Source organism: Erinaceus europaeus, chromosome 8 (genome assembly GCF_950295315.1).
Source record: "Erinaceus europaeus chromosome 8, mEriEur2.1, whole genome shotgun sequence".
NCBI lineage: Eukaryota > Metazoa > Chordata > Mammalia > Eulipotyphla > Erinaceidae > Erinaceus > Erinaceus europaeus.
The window spans coordinates 70,474,942-70,497,561 of record NC_080169.1 but is presented as its reverse complement, the minus strand read 5'-3'; the positions used below and the strand labels follow the sequence as shown (position 1 = coordinate 70,497,561).

General features: G+C 42.1%; 1 protein-coding gene across 1 annotated transcript in view; it reads left to right on the top strand.

Annotated features, from left to right (window-relative positions):
- Window positions 1-2,345: 2,345 nt before the first annotated feature.
- PTPN12 (protein tyrosine phosphatase non-receptor type 12) overlaps window positions 2,346-22,620 on the top strand; it is a 76,931-nt gene continuing 56,656 nt past the window's right edge. Inside the window, exon 1 of the mRNA XM_007530797.3 lies at window positions 2,346-2,697. Within this exon, the coding sequence (XP_007530859.1) occupies window positions 2,599-2,697 (99 nt within the window). The 5' untranslated portion in view covers window positions 2,346-2,598. The remainder of the gene's footprint in view (window positions 2,698-22,620) is intronic.

Sequence of the window (22,620 nt, the reverse complement as noted above, 5' to 3'; positions counted from 1 at the left end):
AGGCGGGAATAGATAGCATAATGGCTTCTTCTTCTAGCGTTTGCCCTTCTTCCGTAGCCAGTCAACAGCGTCAGGTTGAGCCTGATGTCTGCTTGTTGCTGGCTTTGAAAGTGACTGGGATCCATGTGGATTCAGTCGGCTAGGAAGGATCGTCAGTTTCCCCAATAAATGGGTACTCACAGGATGCACCACGAGAAGGTCGATCCAATGCATCCCAGCATAATGGCTAATGCAAACAAACTCTCATGCTTGAGGCTCCAAAGTCCCAGGTTCAATCCCCCACACCATCATAAACCAGAACTGAGCAGTGCTTTGGTATTAAAAAAAAAAAAAAAAAAAGTGCTCTGGTTAAAATACATAAAATTAATTCATTAAAAAATAATCCAGACCCCTCTTTTCAAATAAAGTTGAACTTGGAAATTAAACTATTCCTCTAGCAGATATGGTGAACCTTTTTTCTTCCAGTAGCCATTTGGGTATTTATAACATCATTTACCAGCCATACTAAGGTATCAACTTAAAAATTAGCACTCACTGGTGTATTGCACCAAAGTAAAGGACTTGGGAGTGGGGTGGGGAGGAGGGACAGCTTTCAGATCCTGGTGCATGATGAAGGGATTAGAGAGTTTTGCAGAAAGCTGAGAAATTTTATACATGTACCAACAGTTATATTTACTGTAAACCATTAATCCCAATTAAAATTTTTAAATAATAGCACTTAATGTTGCAAAGAAAAAAGCTCCTGGATTTATTGAATTTCTAGTCCCATTTGCAATTGGTGGAGATAGACCAAATTATTTCAAGGGTAGTATTTGGTCCTAGGACATGATGTTCTTTTCCCATCTCTGCTCTAAAGGAAGTTAAAAGAAAACTGTACCTTTTTACACACACACACACACACACACACACACACACACACACACACACACACACAGACTGAGACACCTGGAAATGCATTTTCTGAGTTGTAAATTCATGTACTTATAGATGTATATGTAGTGTATTACTATAAGGAAAAGAGAAGTAGTTTTTAAAAAGAGGGCATTAATTATACCTTGTTTTCATATTTATTTTACTGAAGGAGTTCATCATTAAGCTCTATGGTGCTTCTAAATATTAGTCTGGAGAAACAGGCCTAATGTTATCATTTCCTATTTTAACCAAATTCCCTCAACAATCTGATCTGTAAGTAACCAAATAAGTAACCAAAATAAGCCCACACGTCAAATTCTTCATTTCTGTCAAAAAAAACCCTACATTTACACTCCTCAGTGAAAGGTAGTAATGGGTATATTTTCCAATGAAGTCAAAATGATCTGAGGTCGTTCTGCCCTTGCTAAAAATGTATGGTGTGTGGGGGAGGAATCCTGGATAAATCACACTTCTTGGAGATAATTAGACTTGGATAGCTATTCTCTAAACATTAGATCAACAAAGATGTATAAAATCTATTCTACAAAAAAAGTCTTTTATTCCGCCCTTAAATTCTACCAATCTAAAGGCAAGAAGGAAACTTCATTTAATACAATCTCCAGTCTTCAGGGGGCACTCAGTCGATCTCAGCTCACAGCCGATGCTTAGATGGATTTGCAATATGCAAACGTGCTTTCGCTCAAGAAGAGTTTCGTTTTTCTTAGCCGTGGCCATTCCCCAAAGTGTCATAGTCTAATAGTCTTCAACACGCATTAGTAAACCATTAGTAAGATGAAGACACACCTGCTGTGAACGTAGACACGGGCCCAACTACAATTCCCAGCATGCCACTCTTCCCACCACTGCCCTCCGCCGCCCACGCTCCCGGAGTTCTGCCGGCCAGGACTCGAAGCACCAACCCGCGGTAGCACTCTAGAATTGAAACTTTCTTCCTAGTCGTCGATAACACCACACGTTTCAGTTTGAATCGTAGTCAGACTCAGTAGGGTTTTCGCGGTTCAGAACACAATTTACCTCCTGCCCGCGTTCCTTAGTGTTACACGGAGACCGGCCGGACCACGCGCCGGAAGTAGATGTGAGGCGCCCGATCATTGGCCGGAGAGGGGGCTGGGGCGGGAGGGGGCGTGGTCCTGAGGCGGGGAGGGCGGGGCTGGATCGGCGTGGCGTAGCGTTTAGGGCGGAGCCACCGCGCGGGGTCGTTCGTCTGGGTGGCGGCGGGGGCGCGCCCGTGGGGAGAGGCGGCTGAGGCTGCTAGTGGAGAGGGTGGGAGGGAGGAGGAACCGGGAAGAGGGGGGGCTGGGGGCTGGGCAATCGGAGAAGCCTTGTTCCTGAGGCGGTGGCGGCGTCTCCGACGGAGGAGGGCGGGGAAGGAGGATGGAGCAAGCTGGGGGTTGGGGCTGGCGCTAGCCGCAGCGGCTCTGCTCTTACTGTGGGAGCGCGGCGGCTGCTCCTGGAAGTTGTGGTGTCGGAAGCCGGGCGGGTGCCGCCGCTGCCGCCGCCCAGGGCGGTGGGGGAGGAAGCGGGAGCAGTGGGGTTGGCGGGGGTCTGGAGGGAGGGGGACGGGGCTGAAGGAACGAGCTGGGGAAGACCGAGCGGGCTCTGCGCCGGGCGGGCGGGTGGCGGCGGCGGGAGGGGCAGCGACCGCAGCCAGGGGGACGCGGGAGGATGGAGCAAGTGGAGATCCTGAGGAAATTCATCCAGCGGGTCCAGGCCATGAAGAGTCCGGACCACAATGGGGAAGACAACTTCGCCCGGGACTTCATGGTGAGTCCCTGCCCTCGCCGCCGCTCCTGCTGGTCGGCAGCGGAACCCACCGCTGCCTCGCCGGGCCGCGGGCGCTTTGTGTGCGGCGGGGGCGCGCAGCCGTCTGCAGGGCCGGGGGTGGGGGGGGTCTCCGGCCGGCAGGAGGGGAGCCCTCACCCCGCATCCGCCCCCACCCCCGGCCTCCTTGCCCTGCTGCGGGCATTCGCGGCCCCCTCATCGGGACGCGAAGGGAGGCGGCCGCCGGGCCGAGCCCGCACCCCGCACCGCCGCCCGTGACCACCTATTGTTTCTCGGGCCGGGAGCTGGAGGCGAGTGAGGTGCAGGCGGCGGGGGCTCGTCTCTCTCCCTCCACTTCCCGGGCGAGCCTGACCCTGCAGGGAGGGTGGGTCGAGGCTGGGTGTCTCGACCCGCGGGAGAGCGAGTCGCGGCTGACGGGGCTGGGGAGGGTCTGCCGAGCTTGGCATTCTCGCCCCCGCGGGGTCCCTCGGCACAGGCCAGGTCCCAGAAGTGGGCAAGGTAGGAAGAACCGCTGCGGCTTTTCCAGATCGGCGGCTATTCTTTCCCAGGGACTTAGGAGAGGATGGCCCCCTAAGGGATCTGGTGATTTGCCTAATTTCCATTGAGCTCTGTCCGATCTCTTCTCTCCTGAGACTCGGGTTTGAGAAGGTGTCGGGGGGTGGGGGGACTGGGGGGGGATAGGTCAGCGTGACTTTAGGTGAAGGGGCTTAGTGCTTGCTCCTGTACGTGTGTGTGGAGAGAGAGATGGTTATCCTGTAGGAAGCCTACTTGGACTCCCTAGGGGATATTGCCGAAGGCGGAGGGGATGTGACTATCATTTCCTATCCGGGGTGGGGGTGGGGTGCACGGGAACAATAGTCCTGGTGGGGCGGAGGCGACGATAGGGGCCGAAGCCCTGAACCGGGAGATAACCTTCGCAGCCGCCGCCACCACCACCCCCCCTTCCGCTCTCTGCTTGGGCAGGCTGGTTGGAGAGGAGGTTAAAAGTCTCATTGGGGAAATTGCTTTAGATACATCGCTCTTAAAGGGGGTCAGATCCTAAGGCGTGGGACCAGAAGTCGACTTCCTACATTGCTTCCTCACCCCCCCCCCTTTATTTTTCTAGTGGACAATGTTCCCTTTAGGGTTGTTTCCCGGCTCAGGAGGCGGTGGTGGTTGCGGCTGCTGCTCCTACGGATATTGCGCAAGACTGGGGCGTTGGAAACCCTAGAGGTCTGGGCTATGGAAAAGGAAGTGGCACTTTGGGAAGTGGTTGGTTGCTCCTTAGTCTTGGCGGGTTTTGGGGGAAAGAAAAAAAAAGGTAGGGGAAATTTTGTCCTGAGCGAGACACAGTCAGGTTTAATCACTCAGCGCCGAACTCTCGATTGTAAAAAGGATGCACATATGATGTCTGAAAAAAATGAATGAGCAGCCTACAGTGGCCTGTTCTTGTTTCAGAGCACTGCAGCCGTTTACAGGGTGCTGCTGGTGAAATGACTTTCTGTACTGAAAATGCTTTTTCACATTTTAAAGAGACCTTACTCTAGTAAAGCTTCACCATTAAAATTAGCAGCTTATAAAGTAGATCCTCCACTTTGCACACTATAGCAGTATTATTGTTGAATTTTGCGATCTGTCTGCCTCCCTCAACCAGAAAAGGTTAGGAGTAATGTTCTGTTACTGTCTTCTGAAAACGGAAGAATATACATCGGATAATCTGTCTTATTTCAAACAACTCCTCGCAACCTGTTTTTGAACAATTAATTTTTTTTATCCAGAAAGGATAGAAAGAGAACATTTTCACATTCAGCAATTAAGAATTCTTATTGTATTAGTGTCTTGAATGGTGTCACAGTAACTGACGTCCCAGTTTTACTGCACTCTAGCACACATTAAAGGGAATGTTTCCTTCGAATATTTAAAACGTTTAAAACTAGTCTTCTGCAGTCTTATTTTGGTTATGGAAGAACAGGTGATGTGGTGTTCCCAGCCACTTCTTGTTTGCTTGCTAGTCCTCTTGCTATCCCTGGGCATATCTTGTAAGAAAAAAAGCATTGTTTTGTGATGCAGGCTATCAGGACAGGTGCCCAGTCTCTGAACTCCTGTACAGGGGAAGTAGCCTTAGGGCTCGTGCTTTGGGAATGAGTCAGGGATTCATATTGGAAATTTTATTTCTCAAGAACTAAGTGAGTTTCTTTTTTCATTTATAATACCATGGGATAGCCAGGTGATTCTCTATCCAAGATTTGATGACAAAGTGAAATTTTTGTTTAATTTCATGACTTGATAAGCAACAGCTAAAAGTAATACTGCTAGTTGGTATCACCTTTTTTTCCTTGATTGGAAGGGTAGAAGGAACCTGTTCCCTTGTGGAAAGAGAAGATCAACTGATAGATTCTGACTTCTGTTATTCTTAAATTCTGGTTTGGATTAAAAAAAAATGCATTTAAAACTTTCAACAAGTTAAAATTGTCCCTTAACTAAGGATAGTCTGACCATTATAACCATTTATACAGTGAAAGTGTTCATTGTTTCAAATTTAGTATTTATGGAGTAATAACAATGCCTTATCCTTTGGAAAGTAGAATGGGCATCCAAATTCTGCTTTTTTCCCCCCACCATTCTCTCCAGCCTTCCTGTAGTCCCTAAGGAGATATCTGTTAATATTTTAATGTGACCATGCTGGTACAGTAATTTTAACCTGGTGACTAGTTTACAGCTTAACCATTTGTTTATGGTTGAATGGTTAGGCCATTTACTTTTTTGCTTTTATATATCTTAATTCTGTGGAAAACATTTTGTTAATGAGGCTTCTTTATTTTGGATTACTGCTGGTCTTCCAGTAAGGGAAGTACTAGCTAAAGGATATAAACATTAGGCTTTTCCCAATGTTTATGAATAATTTTTTAAAGTTATGTTATTTAACACAACTGTCTTAAAGTACAAGTGTCCCGTTATAATTGTTGTGACCTTTGATGGTTGAAAAATACATAGTTTTTGGAAAGTGTCTCCTTTTTTGTTTATTTCCCCATTTGTTGCCCTTGCTTCTTATTGTTGTTGTCATTAGGACAGACAGAAATGGAGAGAGGGTGAGAGAAAGATAGACACCTTCAGACCTGCTTCACTGTGAAGTGTCTCCCCTGCAGGTGGGGAGTGGAGGGGGGTGCTCAGACCAGTATCTTTACTCTAGTTCTTGGGCTTTGTGCCACGTGCACTTAACCTGCTGCACTACTGCCCGACTCCTTATTTTTATTTTAACCAGAGCACTACTGCTCAGCTATGGTTTATGGTGGTGTGGGGGATCAAACCTGGGACTTCGGAGCCTCAGTCATGAGAGTCTCTTTGCATAACCATTATGCTATGTACTCCTGCCTGGAAAATACTTTGTTTTAATTTCTTGATTACAAGTGAAGGTAGAAATTTTTCCAACAGCTATTATCTGTTTGTTCTGTTGTGCCTTCTACTATCCTTTTAAAGAGAAGAAAGCTAGTGATGCAGATATTTATTTACATATTGCAAATTAAACAGCTAATTTGTGGTGGAGCCAGATCTTGATTAGTCTAATTTACAATATAGCAGATAGTAATCATGCCAGGTAAATGTATATGGCCAAGTAGTGTGGTATACACTCATGTTTGACAGGCCAGTGTCTCTCTGCCACTAGCTAACTCTGGCTGTGAAAAGCCAGTTAAAAGAAATAAACGGCTGAGTTTTTCTCCATAAAAGAAGTATGTTGTGGACTTTACTGGTATGTTGGGTCATCATCTAACATTATTGTGTTATGGTCTGTATATCCTTGTGTGGTTAATTTAATAGTAAATTTCCTATAGCTGATGGCAGAAGGATAGAAGTTCCTTATCTGGGTTTTCATTTTCTTTTTATCTCTCTCTCTCTCTCTCTCTCTCTCTCTCTCTTTTTTTGCCTCCAGGGTTATTGCTGGGGCTCAGTGGAATCCACTGCTCCTGGTGGTTATTTTTCCCATTTTTTGTTCACCTTGTTGCCCTTGTAGTTGTCATAGCTGTTGTTGGATAAGACAAAGAGAAATCCAGAGAGGAGGGGAAGACAGAAAGAGAGAAAGATAGACACCTACAGACCCACTTCACCACTTGTGAAGCAACCCCCCCTCCCCCCGCAGGTAGGGAGCCGGGGGCTCGAACCAGTATCCTTTTGCTGGTCCTTGTGCTTAGTGCCATGTGCGCTTAACCCGCTGCACTACTGCCCAGCCCTCTGGGTTTTCATTTTCAGTGATTTTAAAAGCTTTTTAAACTTTTATCCTGTCAAAATTGTTGAAACAGTATGTATCTTAATAGGACTAATGGTTTTTTAATGTGTTTTAGTCTTGTATATTAAAAGCAACAGACTATCAGCAAATATGGCAGGTTTAGCATTAGCCAATTCTCATTCCACTTGTTAAGGTGAAAGCAGAAGTTTAATGAGTGAACTCTGAAGCTTTGAAGCAAGTATATGAATTGTGAATTGTTGAATTTTTGGTAAAACATTAGAAGGTGAGGATTTATGAAACTTTTTCTCAGACCAAACTTGGATATTAGGAAGATATACTATATTAAAGTGCTATTTTATTTACTTATTTATTTTCCCTTTTGTTGCCCTTGTTTTTTTTTATTATTGTTGTAGTTGTTATTGATGTAGTTGTTATTGTTAGGACAGAAAGAAATGGAGAGAGGAGGGGAAGACAGAGAGGGAGAGAGAAAGATAGACACCTGCAGACCTGCTTCACTACCTGTGAAGCGACACCCCTGCAAGTGGGGAGTCGGGGGCTTGAACCCGGATCCTTAAGCTGGTCCTTGTGCTTCATGCCATGTGCACTTAAGCCACTGTGCTACGTCCCTACTCCCTTAAAATGCTATTTTTAAATAGTTTGACATTTTAAATTAAGGTGGACTTAGTGTATCAAAGATAACCAATCAACTACTATAGAAATTAAGAGTTGTTGGGAATTTATTATACAAAATGCCTTATGTTGTATAGTAGAAACCCTGACAGAACAGCAGTAGCTTGTTTGCTTGTCTTGTTAATACTGAACAGTCACTACAGTTTTTATTAGTAATGTCAGGGATTTTATTAATTATTCTAAATAAAGAAATTGTCTTACTACATGTTAAATATGGTGCTGGAAAATTCAAATGTCTTATTTATCATACAATTATGAGATAGATAAAACCTTTGTTCTGTATTTTACAGAAACATATTCTGAGAAGCTAAATATTTGACCTGGATTGAAAATTTTTATTCTTTTAATTGTTTCTCCAAGATAAGTCTATAGCATTTGGATGAATGCGAGTAGACTAGTGATGGAAAGCACATTGCCATGCAAAAGGATGGGAATTAAAGTTAGAACTGTTTAGGGAGCAAAAGGTAATGTGTTATAGATTTATTTTACTTATTTTATAAGAGATAATTTCACATGAGAAAGAGAGGTCTGAGATTGAACTTGGAGTCTTGGACATGCAGATACTTTGTCCTACCAGATAAGTTATTCCCTGACTACTTGGGGTCTCAGGTCCTTTATACTGTTAAATAACAGCAATATTTTATTTTTTGACAAGCAGAACCTCACACGTGTGTGATTTCACCACTCCCAGGACACTTTTTCATTCAGATAGTGAGTGAAAGACCCCACAGCACCAGAGCTGCCCCCTGGTATCCTGGCTGTCTTAGATGGTACGGGAACTCCCACCTTGAACTGCATGCAAGGCAAGGTAGACACACTACCCAGTAAGCTATTCCTCTGGCCCTGAGGAAACCAGGAATTAGAGAAATAATTCATCTTGGAGGAGGCCGGCTTTGCCATGCATACCCAGGTTCCTGTCTCCTGACCTATACATAGCATGTGGGAAAAATTAAAGTTGACCCAGAGTAATGAATCCTGGTGACTACAGCAACACTAACAGTTACTTAGGATACTAAAGAGTTTTTGTTCACTCTGTTAAAAATTAAAACGTCTGGGAGTTGGGCAGTAGCACAGCGGGTTAAGCGCACATGGCGCAAAGCGCAAGGACTGGCATAAGGATCCTGGTTCGAGCCCCGGCTCCCCACCTGTAGGGGGTTCGCTTCACAAGCAGTGAAGCAGGTCTGCAGGTGTCTGTCTTTCTCTTCCCCTCTCTGTCTTCCTCTCCTCTTTCCATTTCTCTTTGTCCTTTCCAACAATGACACCAACTACAACAGTAAAAATAAGGGCAAAAAGAAAATATTTTTTTAAAAATATTCAAAAAAAATTAAAACATTCTTTTAAAAATAATAAATCTATCCCATATTAATTTGTATACTGTTCTATGACAAGTAATTATTAAAAATGGAAACTACATACTTATACAGTATATTTATTCTTTATATAAATCAGTCTTAACAGAAGAAAGGTGGGTTCTCATATTGTACTCATGCTGTTGTGATGTTCTATTTTCCACAGCATCATGTTTCATGCACCTTTAATCCACAATAACTACCTAAGAGAATAAAAACACAGTTGTCAAGACCAGTAATCCATTGTGTTGTTTACAAATGAGAGAAAACATAGCTCAGTATTATGACAGTTTTGACCTTACATACCCTAAAATGGTCAAGAGCTGAGGTTGTCCCTGAACCATTCTTTAAGAACCAGCGAGGCAATGCATAGAAAAGGGTAAAGATGCCTGAGAAAGGCAGTAGGATGATTGTGAAGGTTTTTGTATGCATACTATTGACCAACAACACTAATTGTAGGCCATTCTGCACTACAGCTCAGACTAATGGGAACATTATTGAGTAACTCCAGCAATGTTTCCCACCCTGCCTCCCCACTCTCCTCCCTGCAGCCTACTTTACTATAAAGCTTTAGCTATATCATTGTGATGATTTCTGGTAGAAAAGTCGAGAATCATTACTGTAGGTCTCTAGAGAACTGCTGCATGTTTGATGCTATATGATCTGTGTGGTAGAAAATTGATTCTGATGGCAGTATGAAGAATGGAAATGGGTAAAGAAGAGCATTTTGGAGTTCCTTGATATGTAAAGAAGGTGCAATATGAGACTATGAGCAAACCATCAAAATAAGGTAAATAAAAGAATGTAGGGGCCCTGCAGTGGCACCTCCAGTTGAGCCCACACATTACCATGTGGAGGGCCCTGGGTTCAGCGACCCCAGCCCCCACCTGCAGAGGGCCAGCAGCTTCACAAGTGTTGAAGCAGGGCTGCAGTTGTCTCTTTCTCGCTCTTTATCCCCCCCCCCTCTCAGTTTCTCACTGTCGTATCAAAATTCAAAGAAAAGATGACAAAAGAAAATGGCCACTGGGAACAGTGGCTTCATCACACAGGCATCTAGCCCTAGCATAGCCCTGGTAGCAAAAAGTGAGAAAACAGGAGGTAGCATAGTGGTTATGCAAAAGATTTTCATGCTTTGAAGCTCCAAGTTCCCAGATTCAGTCCCAGCACCACCATAATCCAGAACTGGATAGTGTTCAACTGAAGGGGAAAAAATATGAATTTTAAGGGCATCTTAACTAGATGTGAGTAGTATAAGGGGAGTGGTGTATATGAATCCAAGTTTTTGAGCTTGGTATCCCCTTACCCACATTAGGTACCATTTGGTAAAGGAAGTGAAGTGAAACAAATACAGAGGACCAAGAGGATAATGAGAGAAGGAAATTATGAGAGACGACATTGAGTTTAATTTGGGACATGTTAAAACTGTACTGTGTGAGAAATCTCAAATGTGGAGCACAAAAGAGCTGACAGGATAAAATTATAAGGATTTCGGAGTCATCATATTAGAGGTAGAAATTAAGGCAGTGAGTGAGTTTATTTCAATGTAAGGAGCATCAACATTTTAAAAGCATGGGAGAAATAAATGTTAGTTGACTGACTCCCAGGGATATCAGGAAATCCTGGGAGAGTTTCAGGGAAAGACTAGTTACCAAAGTCAGATAATTCTAGAAGGACCAGTAAGGTGAGGTTGAGAAAGTACCCATTCTGTTTGCCAAGTAGGAGTGATTTGATAATTTAAAAAAGCAGTTTGGGGTCAGAGAATTTTTTTAAAAAAAGTTATGGTGGGCTGCAGTAGAAATAAAGTGAATATAGATACTTTCTGTTTATCATTTTGAGGATAGCAGAAGCTACTAGAGGAATACACAGATTGAAGAAATCCACTTCCATCCTCTTGTTTAAAAAAAAAAAGAGAGAGAGACCATATTTTTTTTACATATTTCTTTTTTTTTTTTAATTATCTTTATTTATTTATTGGATAGAGACAGCCAGAAAATCAAGAGGGAAGGGGGGATAGAGAGGAAGAGAGACAGTGAAGCTTCCACTAGTGAAGCTTCCCCTCCCCCCCTGCAGGTGGGGACCAGGACTCGATCCTGGGTCCTTGCGCATTGTAGCGTGTGCACTCAACCAGGTGTGCCACCACCTGGCCCCTTTTTTACATATTTGTTACCAATGATTCTCTCTTATGAAATAATTGCTACTTAAATATAGTTTTAGAATCCAGATACAAAGGGCCTCATCTTTTTCATACGATCTTAAATTTCTGATGTATTAAAGTTTGGATTTGAGATACAAAATAAAGGAAAAGAGATTGAAAGCCTCTCAAGAGCTAATGCTGCAGAGCTATATGGCTGCTTGTATGTACTTCAAAAATTTATAGTAGCTTTATTGAAATTTTTGCCTACCACAATGTATTCATTAATCTGAAGATTTTAATATTTTTTTCACAAACCTTTGTAGCTGTCACCATGGTTGGATTTCATTATTGTAACACCAGGTAGTGAACTCAAGTTCTTGCATGTGCCTCCTTGCCCAATTTTCTTATTTAGGTAGAGAGGAGAGAGAATACTGTACTATTCCCCCATGGAGCTCCTCGCTGCTATTTGTGGTACTCCCATTTGGTGCCAGGACTTGATTCCAAGGCTTTACATTTGGTGAAACATGAACACTACCTGATTAGCTGTCTCTTGGCCTCTATTTTATTCCTTTTTATGACTGAATAATCTTTTATTGCATGGATATCACATTTTCAGTTGTTTCCACTTGGAATATTGCATGTTCTAGAGCAGTACATAAATATAGCTATATTTTATGGCTATTATTACTCTGAATATATACAGGGTTTTTGTTAGAATATATGTTTTCTATTCTTTTAGCTATTTATCTTGGAATACAATTACTAGATCATTTAGTAACTTACATGTTTAAAACATTTTGAAAAATTGCCAACCTGTTACTAAAAGCTGCTGTACATTTTACATGCCCTCCAATTGCAAAAATCCTTACCAGCATTTGCTGTTGTCTTTTTTTATTATTATTATTGCACACTGTAATGGGTATGAAGTAATAATAAATTTTTTATAGACAAGGTACTGTGTCTTTCAAAGCTAGAGCTATAGGAAATACTCAGTACTTGCATTTGAGCTACTCAGTGCTTTATTTGTGTCCCTGTTTTTTCAATCTGGACAAGTAAGATAACTCACTTGGATAGTGCATGTAGTGCATGTGCTTTACCAGCACATAACCCAAGTTCAAGTCCATCGTTAACTACACAAATGGAAGTAAACTTTTTTGTTTTGTTTTAATCTGGCGCACATATGAGTGATATGCTTTGCCACTGAGGCACCTTTCCTCACTTTTTATTTCACCTTGTAAATAGAAACAGTCTGAGGGCCAGGTGGTAGCACACCTGGTTGAGCAAGGACCCGGGTTCGAGTGCCTGCTCCCCACCTGCACAGGGGATACTTCACAAGCTATGAAGCAGGTCTGCAGGTATCTAAATTCTCCCTCTTGGTCTCCCCTCTCAATTCCTCTCAGTCCTATTAAATATAATAAAAAGGAGAAAACAGTGGGGGCAGCAAGAGAAATGGCTGCCAGGAGTGGTGGATTTGTAGTGCTTGCACTGAGCCCCAGTGATAACCCTGGTGGCAATGAAGGAAGGAAGAATGGATCTGAAGAGATTAAGTACCACTCCTACTCCACCATTAGTGGAAAATCAATCTCTTTCTCTCTTTTTGTCTGGACCAAGGATAGAGCTTAGGACCTCATTGAGGCATATGTTGTTCTTCTGAGCTCCTTCCCTTTCCCTGAAAGTGAACTTCTAATTCTTTTGACATGGCTCTCTGTGACAGTTTACTGAAAACTTACCTCAAGTACTGAATCTCTAGAATGTCTTTACTATATTTACTTTTAGAATGTTGTTAACCTTTTTTCTTTAATATTTGAGATTTAGTTTCAGAAAGGTGGAAAGTAAGATCTTAGCAGCTAGATTCATTTTTTTTGTTCATCCATTAAGCACTTCTGTATTTCTATAATACTTAGTTCATTGGATTCATAAACATTTACATTTCTGATTTCTCTGAACTGAAATCCTCCAAGGCTAGAGACTAAGACTTAATTATCTTTGTATCGTCATTTCTTAATATAATGCCTGGCATTTAGCAGGCATTAATGGCCATTGCTTGAGCAAAATTGTAGGAGAGCTTAATGCTGTAAGACAAATTGACTTTTCAAGTGCATTTTTCAAGTGGTCCGAGGGGCTTGTTTGTTAAGCCATCATGAAAACTGCTTCTTCCCATTCTGTGTGTGCAGGTATGTTTACACAGCTCCTGTTATCCACTGGGAGGAAAAAGAAAACTAGATTGAATTAAACAAGACAAAATAGTTTTTACTAATTGTAATTTTCACATAAATGTGAAAATAGCATAGTATACATTTGTGTGTATAAGAATTCAGAGAGGGCTGACGAAGTAACTTAACAATATGTGTATGCCTGAGATCCCAGAAATCCCAGGTCAATTAAAATGTAAGATTCATGCCATCAAGTCTTGATAATTATATCTCTGAAATGACATAGAAAAATCTTGTTTCTGTTGTACAATATTATAGTGTCTATGAGTTGATTTGGAGAAGATAAATGAGAAGTTTTTCCCTAAAATATTTTCTGGGGGAAAAGTGGAATGTATTCGGTTGTTGAAAAGTCTTGACATAGTTTTTTATGCGAGAAACTATAATTTGAGTAGCTGTTCTGTTATACTCTAAAGGAATGAAAAAAACTGTGTTGGCGTTCATAGTTCCTACAATCCACTACTCATACAAAAGATATCCATTGATTGCCTTAAATACTGTGTAGAATTGACATTTGAAAATACGGCAATCATTGCTCTTAGAAATTGTGAACAGACTTGTGAGAAGAAGTAATAGGAAGCTTTTCTGGATGGGCTGCTGGAGGTTTGTGAACTATTATTATTATTTTCTGTGTCAGAAATTCCTTTTGACCCTGCTATGATAATAAGTATATGAAGATAAATGAAATTAAAGGTGTAGTACTTAACTTAAAAGACCAAGGTAATATGCATGTAATACTCCTAACATAGTATGTAGAAGAAACTCAATAATTCAAGTGGTTATGTTCAGTGGATGTTTAGTATTTAAACTCTAGAGGCTGGAGAGTCCAAATCCACTTGACTAGATTGTGAACAAACTCAGAAACTCAGTAAAGATGATAGATTTTAGCTGATTCTAGAGGAAGAGTTTGTCAGGTGGATTAGAGAAAAGACATTTTAGATAGGAAAAAAATAACAGAAAGATATAAATAAGAACTGTGGCGCCTCAAGTCTTTTGCATAACCACTGTGTGTAGGAAGGACTTCTTATTGGAGGCCAGGTGCACAACACTTTACCATGCTTAAAGACCTGGCTTTAAGCCCTGGATCCCCACCTGCAGGGGGGAAGCTACACCTTGCCGTAGGTGTCTCTCTCTCCCTTTCTACCCCTCCTCCCCTCAATTTCGCTCTATTGCTATTAAAAATGTGCCAGGAGTAGTGAATTTGTTGTGCAGACACCCGACAATAATCCTGGTGGCAATTTTTTAAAAATTGGGAACCAGGCACTTTCTTTTTGGTTTCAGTTATTGTTTTTTTTTTTTTTTTTTGCACAGTATGAAAAGGCTAGGGGGCCAGGTGTTGATACACCTGGTTAAGCGCACAAGGACCCAGGTTCAAGCCTCTGGTCCCTACCTGCAGGGGGAAAGCTTTGCAAGTGATGAAGCAGGTCTCTCTGTCTCTTTCCCTCTCCCCTAGATTTCTGACTGTCTCTATCCAATAAACAAGTAAATAAGTATAATTTTAAAGAAAACCACTAGGGACAACACCATGGGAATTCCATGAGTGATAGAATAATGCTTAAGTGTCCATTCCTTTCCCTCTTTCTAAAAATGTAGAGTAAAAATTGGATGCAGAGGCCGGGGAAGCAGGTAGCTCAGTGGTATTGCACACAAGAACCTGGCTTCATTTCCTAGGAAAGTGTTTTTAAAAAGTCTTAATTCACATGACTCTTCATTTAAATTTGTCTATGACTCTCATATGTATGAGTTTATGGCTCTCTAGGGATGCTTGATGAATGCATGTCTTTAGTCCTCTGTCCTACTTTACTACTTTATTTTACTTTATACTACTTCATTTCATTTTATTTTACCAGGGTACTGCTGAGCTCTTGGTTATGGTGGTGCAGGGAGTTGAACCTTGGACTTTGGAGCCTCAGGCATGAGAATCTCTTTACATAGTCATTATGCAGTATCTCCCCCAACCTTGTAATACATTTTCAATTCACTGTTAGGTTGTACATGTTGAATAAAGGCATCCTTTATGGTGACCTAGCCAATTTTAGAGTAACTAGGACTGTTCTGACATTTCCTTAAAGAATCAACTTGCCAGTGATAGAATACAACATAAATATGTGGAGTTTACAGACGTAGGGAGCTTATTTAAATGTTCATAGAAGAAATTTTCCTAGGGAAAATGAGGGCTAGTTCACTACTAGGCAGACAACCCAAAGAGTAGTACTAAATTCTTGAAGCAAAGCCAGGGGGAAAAAAAATTAGCTACTATTTTAAGGTTTCAACCCCAAGTAAACTCCACCCACCTTCTTTCACAGAAGGAAAAAAACAAAAAAACACAAAGAGTCCTTGTGCCTTAAAAGAACATTCTGTTGGCTCTGTCAGAACACTATTTCACATATACAGTGTAAAACATCAGGCATTTTCCCCCTCACCAGACCTATTCCAGAACTTCATCCCTGCATCATGGTTCCAGGATTCCACGAGAACCTCTTTTTTTTTTCCTGCTAAGATTGTGTGTGTGTGTGTGTGAGAGAGAGAGAGAGAGAGAGAGGGAGAGAAAGAGAGAAAGATGGAGGAGGAGGAAGAGAAGGACACCACAGTACCACTCCACTGCTTGTGGAACTTCCCTGATGTGGGTATTCCCATATGGTAGCCAAGAGCTCAAACCTATGTTCTCTGGTATGGTAAAGTGTGAACTCTACCAGATAAACTATCTCCCAGCCCCATCAGGTGATGTTTTTTAAAAGATTTTTTTTAATGTGTAGAAACCATAAAATTAAACTATAAGCTGCATATATATGGTACCTGAAATATGAATTGTAAATGTTTTAGTGTTGAAATATGATACCAGACTGAGTGTAGTTCAGTGGCAGAGTGCACACTTTTCAAGGTTTCAAGGAATTACTGTTCTAAAGCTCTCTACCTAGATAACAACTGAAATACATTCTTGTCTGAAAAGTGAATTATTTTCTTTATAATAGATTTTGCACTGAATAAAATTAAGCTAACTCTCTTATTCCTATAGTTCATTAATCCTCTAAAGTGCACTAAAAGTCCTGTGGCACATGACTGCTACTGTGTTTACTTGGCTGTCCCTGTCTACTCTGCCCTTGGACCTGTTTGTACCTAAGATCCATTAATGTGTTTTAGAAATTGCTTTTGACATAGATAAGTATGTACTATGTAATTTGAAATAATTTTCCTATAATGTATTCCTAGTACTAATTTTTTTCTTTACTTTTAATACTGTAAGTAGGACATTTATACAGATATCAAGGAGAAATGTAGAGTAAATAAATATCAGTAGTATTTTGTGCGGATCTGCCTCAGCAGTAGGGCACAGCCTTACATGTGCAAGATCCTGATTTTGTCCTCTGGCATCTAGCAACAATTAATTTTAAAAATAGAATTTTGTAGGTAAAGTAAATGAATATGTTCAAATATGTCTCTCTCAAGTGATTTTCATCTGGGTAGATGCAGATCCTGAAAAAAATAAAATTATTTTCTGCCATTATTGGCTGTTGTACAAAATTAGTTTTGATTTTTTTAAAAAATATTTATTTCCTTTTGTTGCCCTTATTGTTTTATCGTTGTTGTGTTTATTATTATTGTTGTTGATGTCATCGTTGTTGGATAGGACAGAGAAACGGAGAGAGGAGGGGAAGAGAACGATAGACACCTGAAGACCTGCTTCACCGCCTGTGAAGCAACTCCCCTGCAGGTGGGGTGCAGGGGGCTCGAACCGGGATCCTTAAGCCAGTCCTTGCACTTTGCACCACTTGCGCTTAACCTGCTGCGCTACTGTCGACTCCCTAGTTTTGATTTTTAAATTATCTTATAATATAAATAATATGTTATTAAAAGTAAGATAAATATGATTTTACTGTTTCAGTATATCACATGCTTTGGGCTTTTTATTTTGTGGAAAAGCAAAAAGGACCAAGGATATAGCTTAACTGGTAGAATGTGAAACTTATTAATATAACATACCTGGGACCCCCTGGCTTCTCTCTTTTTATTTTCTCTCTCTCAACCTCCCCCCTCCCCTCATGTGATCTACCACATGGAAAGAAGGAAAGAAGGTAGGAAGGGAGGGAGGAGGTCCAGGAGATACTGTAATAGGTAAAGTGTTGAATTTTGAAGCATGAGATCCATAGTTCCAGCCCCAGCATGACATGTGCCAAAGTGAAGCTTTGGTTGTCTCTCTCCCTCTCGTTAATAAGTAAAAAAAAAAGTAAATAATATGGACATGTTAATAGTTCAAAAACTAGAAATGACCAGGAGCTAGCTTATTCAGTAGAGCGCAAGACTTAATAAATACCTCAAGAGCCAAGGATGTAGCACCATGTGGTAGCACCAGGAAAGGTTCCAGGGATGGTAGAGTGAATCTTTTGTTTTTCTTCCTGCATACATGCATATTCACACATGTGCACTCACACTCTGTGTCCATAGACAAAACTGCACTAGGGAGCAGTGGAATTGAGGGGCCGGGCAGTGGTACACCTGGTTGAATGCACATGTCACAATGCGTAAGGACTCCGGTTCAAGCCCCCCAGTCTCCACTTACAGAGGGAAAGCTTTACTAGTGGTAAAGCAGGGATGCAGGTGTCTCTGTCTCTTCCTTTCTATCTCAATTTCTGGCTATCTCTATTCAATAAATAAAGATAAGGGAAAAATTTTGTTTTTAAAAAAATTGCACATGTGCAAGCCTCTACCTAAATAATATACCTGAAATACATTCTTGTCTGAAAAATGAATTATTTTCTTTATAATAGATTTTGCACTGAATAAAATTAAGCTAACTCTCTCGTTCCTGTAGTTCATTAATCCTCTAAAGTGCACTAGAAGTCCTGTGGCACATGACTGCTACTATGTTTACTTGGCTGTCCCTGTGTTCCATTGCTGCTTTCTTATTTGCCAATTTTATGTTGTTTGTAGTCATGGAGTGTTGTATGCTTTACATTGGGTTGTTCTAGTTCTCCCCCGCCAAGAGAATTGGATCAGTCCAGTTAGTTTCAGGGGCCCACTTGGCCCCGCCCCTAGGAACCCCGCCAGAGTTCCAGAGTTCAGAGGGTTCCTGAGTTGGAGAGTTAAAGAGAGTACTTGCGCCGCGGCAAAGAGACGGCAGAGTTCTGTTTGGTGATTAGTTTGGTTTAGTTTATGAATCGTTGTTCCTGAATAAAGAAATACAGCTTCCCTGCCCAGCCGTATGTCTCTGGTCGTCTCTGTTACCCACCGTGAAGCTAGCCCGGCCAGCAAGAGCCACCGAAATTTTAACAACAAATGGCGCCCACGTGGACCTGACCTGCACATCTCTCAGATAAGTGAAGACAATTTGGCTACCTATGTACTATGGCCTTCTCTTCTGCTTGTGAAGAGATCTCCAAAGGCCTCTGTTCTTTCTTCACAAGACTGTTTTGCTGTTTCTGGAACATTTATCTCTGGACCACTCTGTGGTTTCCACTCGCTCGGGCGAACTCAGAACAGCCAGCGGGAATAGCCAGCGGGCGGGAGGCGAGGCGCGGAGCTGCTGTTTCCACCTGGTTAAACAGCCAGCTAGCCGGCTGCGCCCAGACGACCCCGCGCACCGTGCCCGCAACCCCGCAGCCCGCAGGAGCCCGATGCCACCACACAGGAGCCCAACGCCACGACACAGGAGCCTGATGCCAGCATGCAAGAGCCCGATGCCAACACGCTGGAGCCCGATGCCACCATGCAGGAGCCCGATGCCAACACGCGAGAGCCCGATGCCACCATGCAGGAGCCCAATGCCAGCACACAGGCCAGCCCACAGAAGCCGGCTCTCCACCGCGTGGAGCAGGGCACTGGACGCGTGATCCCTCCACGCTGCTCGGCCACTGCGAGCAGGGCAGCAGACATGGCAGGGCCTATCATGGCCGCCACCCCTGGGCACCTCAGCCTACGCCTTTTACAATGCTGTCCCACCCATCCTCTTGCTATAAATTCTGGAACGATCCCGGACCCCCGGGCTCCCTGCCGAAACTGGACACACGAGATCTCCAGCTGCCGGTCCGGTCTGAAGGCAGACAAGCTGGAGTACGCAGAGATTTGTGCAGAGATCACAACCTACAATTCCTAAAAGTGAAGCTGCGCGGGAAGCCACCTCCGGATGGTGAACCCACCCCCCCCCACACAACTAAGACAGTACAGATTTAAATTCGTGTTTAAAATGACATGTCTTCGTAACAAAAGTTTCTCTCCTAGTGTATTAATGACCATGTTTATGTGTATGTTTAAAGTTTGGTAAACAGTAACTTTAAGGCTAAATTCTTACTAGTCAAAGTTAAATGAAAAAGGTTTTCAACGTAATTCTCATAAAGATAAAAATTAACTTACATTTAAAGTCTGAGGTAAAAATTAGTTAACAATCAATATATTTTAACTAAGTTGGTCTAAACAAAAGGTTAAATAGACTTGTTGATATGTAAAACTCTCCATTACCTTCTCTATTAGAAATGGTAGATCGCACAATGGCTATGCTAATTATTCTCATGCCTGAGGTTTCCTTTCCTGAGTACAATGTGACTCCATCTTGAATGGGTGTAACAAAAGGTTAAAAAGACATTGTTGCTATGTAAAAGTCTCAAATTCCTTCTCTATTAAAACATTAGATTGTGCTGTAGATATGCTAATAACAAGTTTTGTTTCATAGTAAGTAAATTGCAGCCAGCTGCCTTTGGGACTCTAGGCCATTCCCCGCCCCCATTCAAATGTCCGTCGAGAAAGTACGCCCCCCCCAGAGGCAAGAAATGTTTTTTTTTTAAGCTAATAAAGTTTTGCCCACAGAGGCAAAAAATGGCCGGCCCCCTCAGGCCTTCCCTTGGCAGCACACTGGTTCTTGTTACTTGCTTACATGTTTCTCCATGTTTGTGCCAGTTTCCTTTTTTAAAAATGCCTGTATGATATATGTTTCTGTTTACCCCACACCCTTGGTACTGTAGTCATTTAGTTAAAAAGAAAAGGGGGAATTGTTGTATGCTTTACATTGGGTTATTCTAGTTCTCCCCCGCCAAGAGAATTGGATCAGTCCAGTTAGTTTCGCGGGCCCACTTGGCCCCGCCCCTAGGAACCCCGCCAGAGTTCAGAGGGTTCCTGAGTTGGAGAGTTAGAGAGAGTGCTTGCGCCACGGCAAAGAGACAGCAGAGTTCTGTTTGGTGATTAGTTTGGTTTAGTTTATGAATCGTTGTTCCTGAATAAAGAAATACAGCTTCCCTGCCCAGCCGTATGTCTCTGGTCATCTCTGTTACCCACCGTGAAGCTAGCCGGGCCGGCTGGAGCCCCGAAATTTTAACAACAATGGATTGTTTATAAATCGTAGACTGTTTATGTTGTACCTATAATTTCTAAAGTATGTTCTAACATTCACCTTTATTATTTTTCTTATTAAAGAAGGTTTGGAATATTTTATTTTAAAGTGGAATGTGACTGAATAGATAAGTGGATTGTCATTATTTTCTCTTTCATATATATTGTAGCTAGAAAAGTAAAAGTAATCTTTGATACCGGCAGAGAAAACAAAATTTTTAATAGTTTATTTGATAGACACAGAATTTGATAAGGAATAGGGAGATAAAGAAGGAGAGAAACAATTATCGCACCGCTTCACCACTGGTAAAGCTTTCCCCTTGCAGGTAGGGGCTGGGCTTGAACCTGGATCTTCATTTATTTTATTATTTTGTCCTCTCTTAATTCCAGATTTCTTTCTCATTTTTCTACCCTCTGTGGTGCCACCTTATGCGGCTATTTAGTTAGCACTCTTTTTTTTTTTTTTTTTTATTGCTGGGGCTTGGTGTTTGCACTACAAATCCACTGCCCCTGGAGGCTATTTTTTTCCCCTTTTGTTGCCCTTGTTGTGGTTATTGTTATTGATGTCGTTATTGGATAGGACAGAGAGAAATGGAGAGAGGAGGGGGAAGACGGGGAGAGAAAGATAGACACCTGCAGACCTGCTTCACTGCTTGTGAAGCGACCCCCCTGCAGATGGGGAGCCAGGGGCTCAAACTGGGATTCTTACACTGGTCCTTGTGCTTTGTGCCATGTGCACTTAACCTGCTGTGCTACCACCTGACCCCCTAGTTTGTACTCTTAACCTCTAGAGCAAAGTGGTCTGTTGCAACCAGGGTTGTCTTAAAGTTCAGAGATTATAGAATCAAGAAAGTATTACTTTGGTGTATTTATCTTGTTGCATATCATATTGCAATTCTGCATTTTTGTTTCTATTACTAGGTTGTGATGTCTTCAGGAGCCAGAGAGCTACATGAAGACATCAGAGATACAGTGATCTATTGCTATCTTTTTTTTGGGGGGGGGATCAGTAGCTGTCTTATCTTTATACTTCTGGTACCTAACTAGTATCCACTTTAGATGCTTTGTAAATCTTCTTAACTAATCATTGTAATGTACTTTCAAAGTATGTTTAATATACAACATAAGTAATGGTGTATATTTGATGCTGTGTTCTTGTTTATACCATAAATTCTGCAGCAACTGTCACATGTGATTTTACTTTGTTGTTTTTTGTTTTGCCACCACGGTTATCACTGGGTCTCAGTGCCAGCACTACCCGCTCCCAGTGGTCATTCTTTTCCTTAGGATAGAGGGAAGTTGAGATAGGAGGGAAGATAGGGAGAAAGATAGACAATTGCAGACCTGCTTTACCGCTCATGTAGTGGGTCTCCCTGCAGGTATAGAGTGGGACTCAAACTCAGATCTGTGCTTATGGTGATATATGCTGGGTGCAACACCACCTCCCCCCACCCTGTGATTTGCTTTGAATTCTCAGACTAATAGGAGTTCTATTTTTGTACAGAAAACTGAACTTGCCCAAGGTCATGTGGGTGGCAGAAATAATTCTGACTATAAAACCTATGCTTTTAGCAGGCTGAGTTCATTGCTATGAGCTAACTTTTTCCAGGGGGACTTGGGAGAGACCGGAGAGACTGAAACTTTCTCTAATATAGTGGAAGTCAGGTTTGAACCTTGGTCACACATGGCAAAGGAGGCATTCTGGTGCTATTATGCCAGGCCTCATTTTATTTGAGAGAGAAATATTATATCTAGGTAATGCTTCGAATGTATGCTTCATAAGGACAGGGATTTTGTCCTCCTCACTACTCATTGTGTCTAGAGATCATGGATGGTAGAGCAGTGCTGTGATGTTTCTCCCTCTCTCCTCCTTATCTCTAAAAATAAAGAATGAAAAATCTGCCCTGGTTAGGTCACTCAGTGGTGGTATGGCACACGCATGAGACCCCTGGATTATTCTCTGGTGCCACAAAATAAAGAATTTCTAGCACCATCGAATCAACT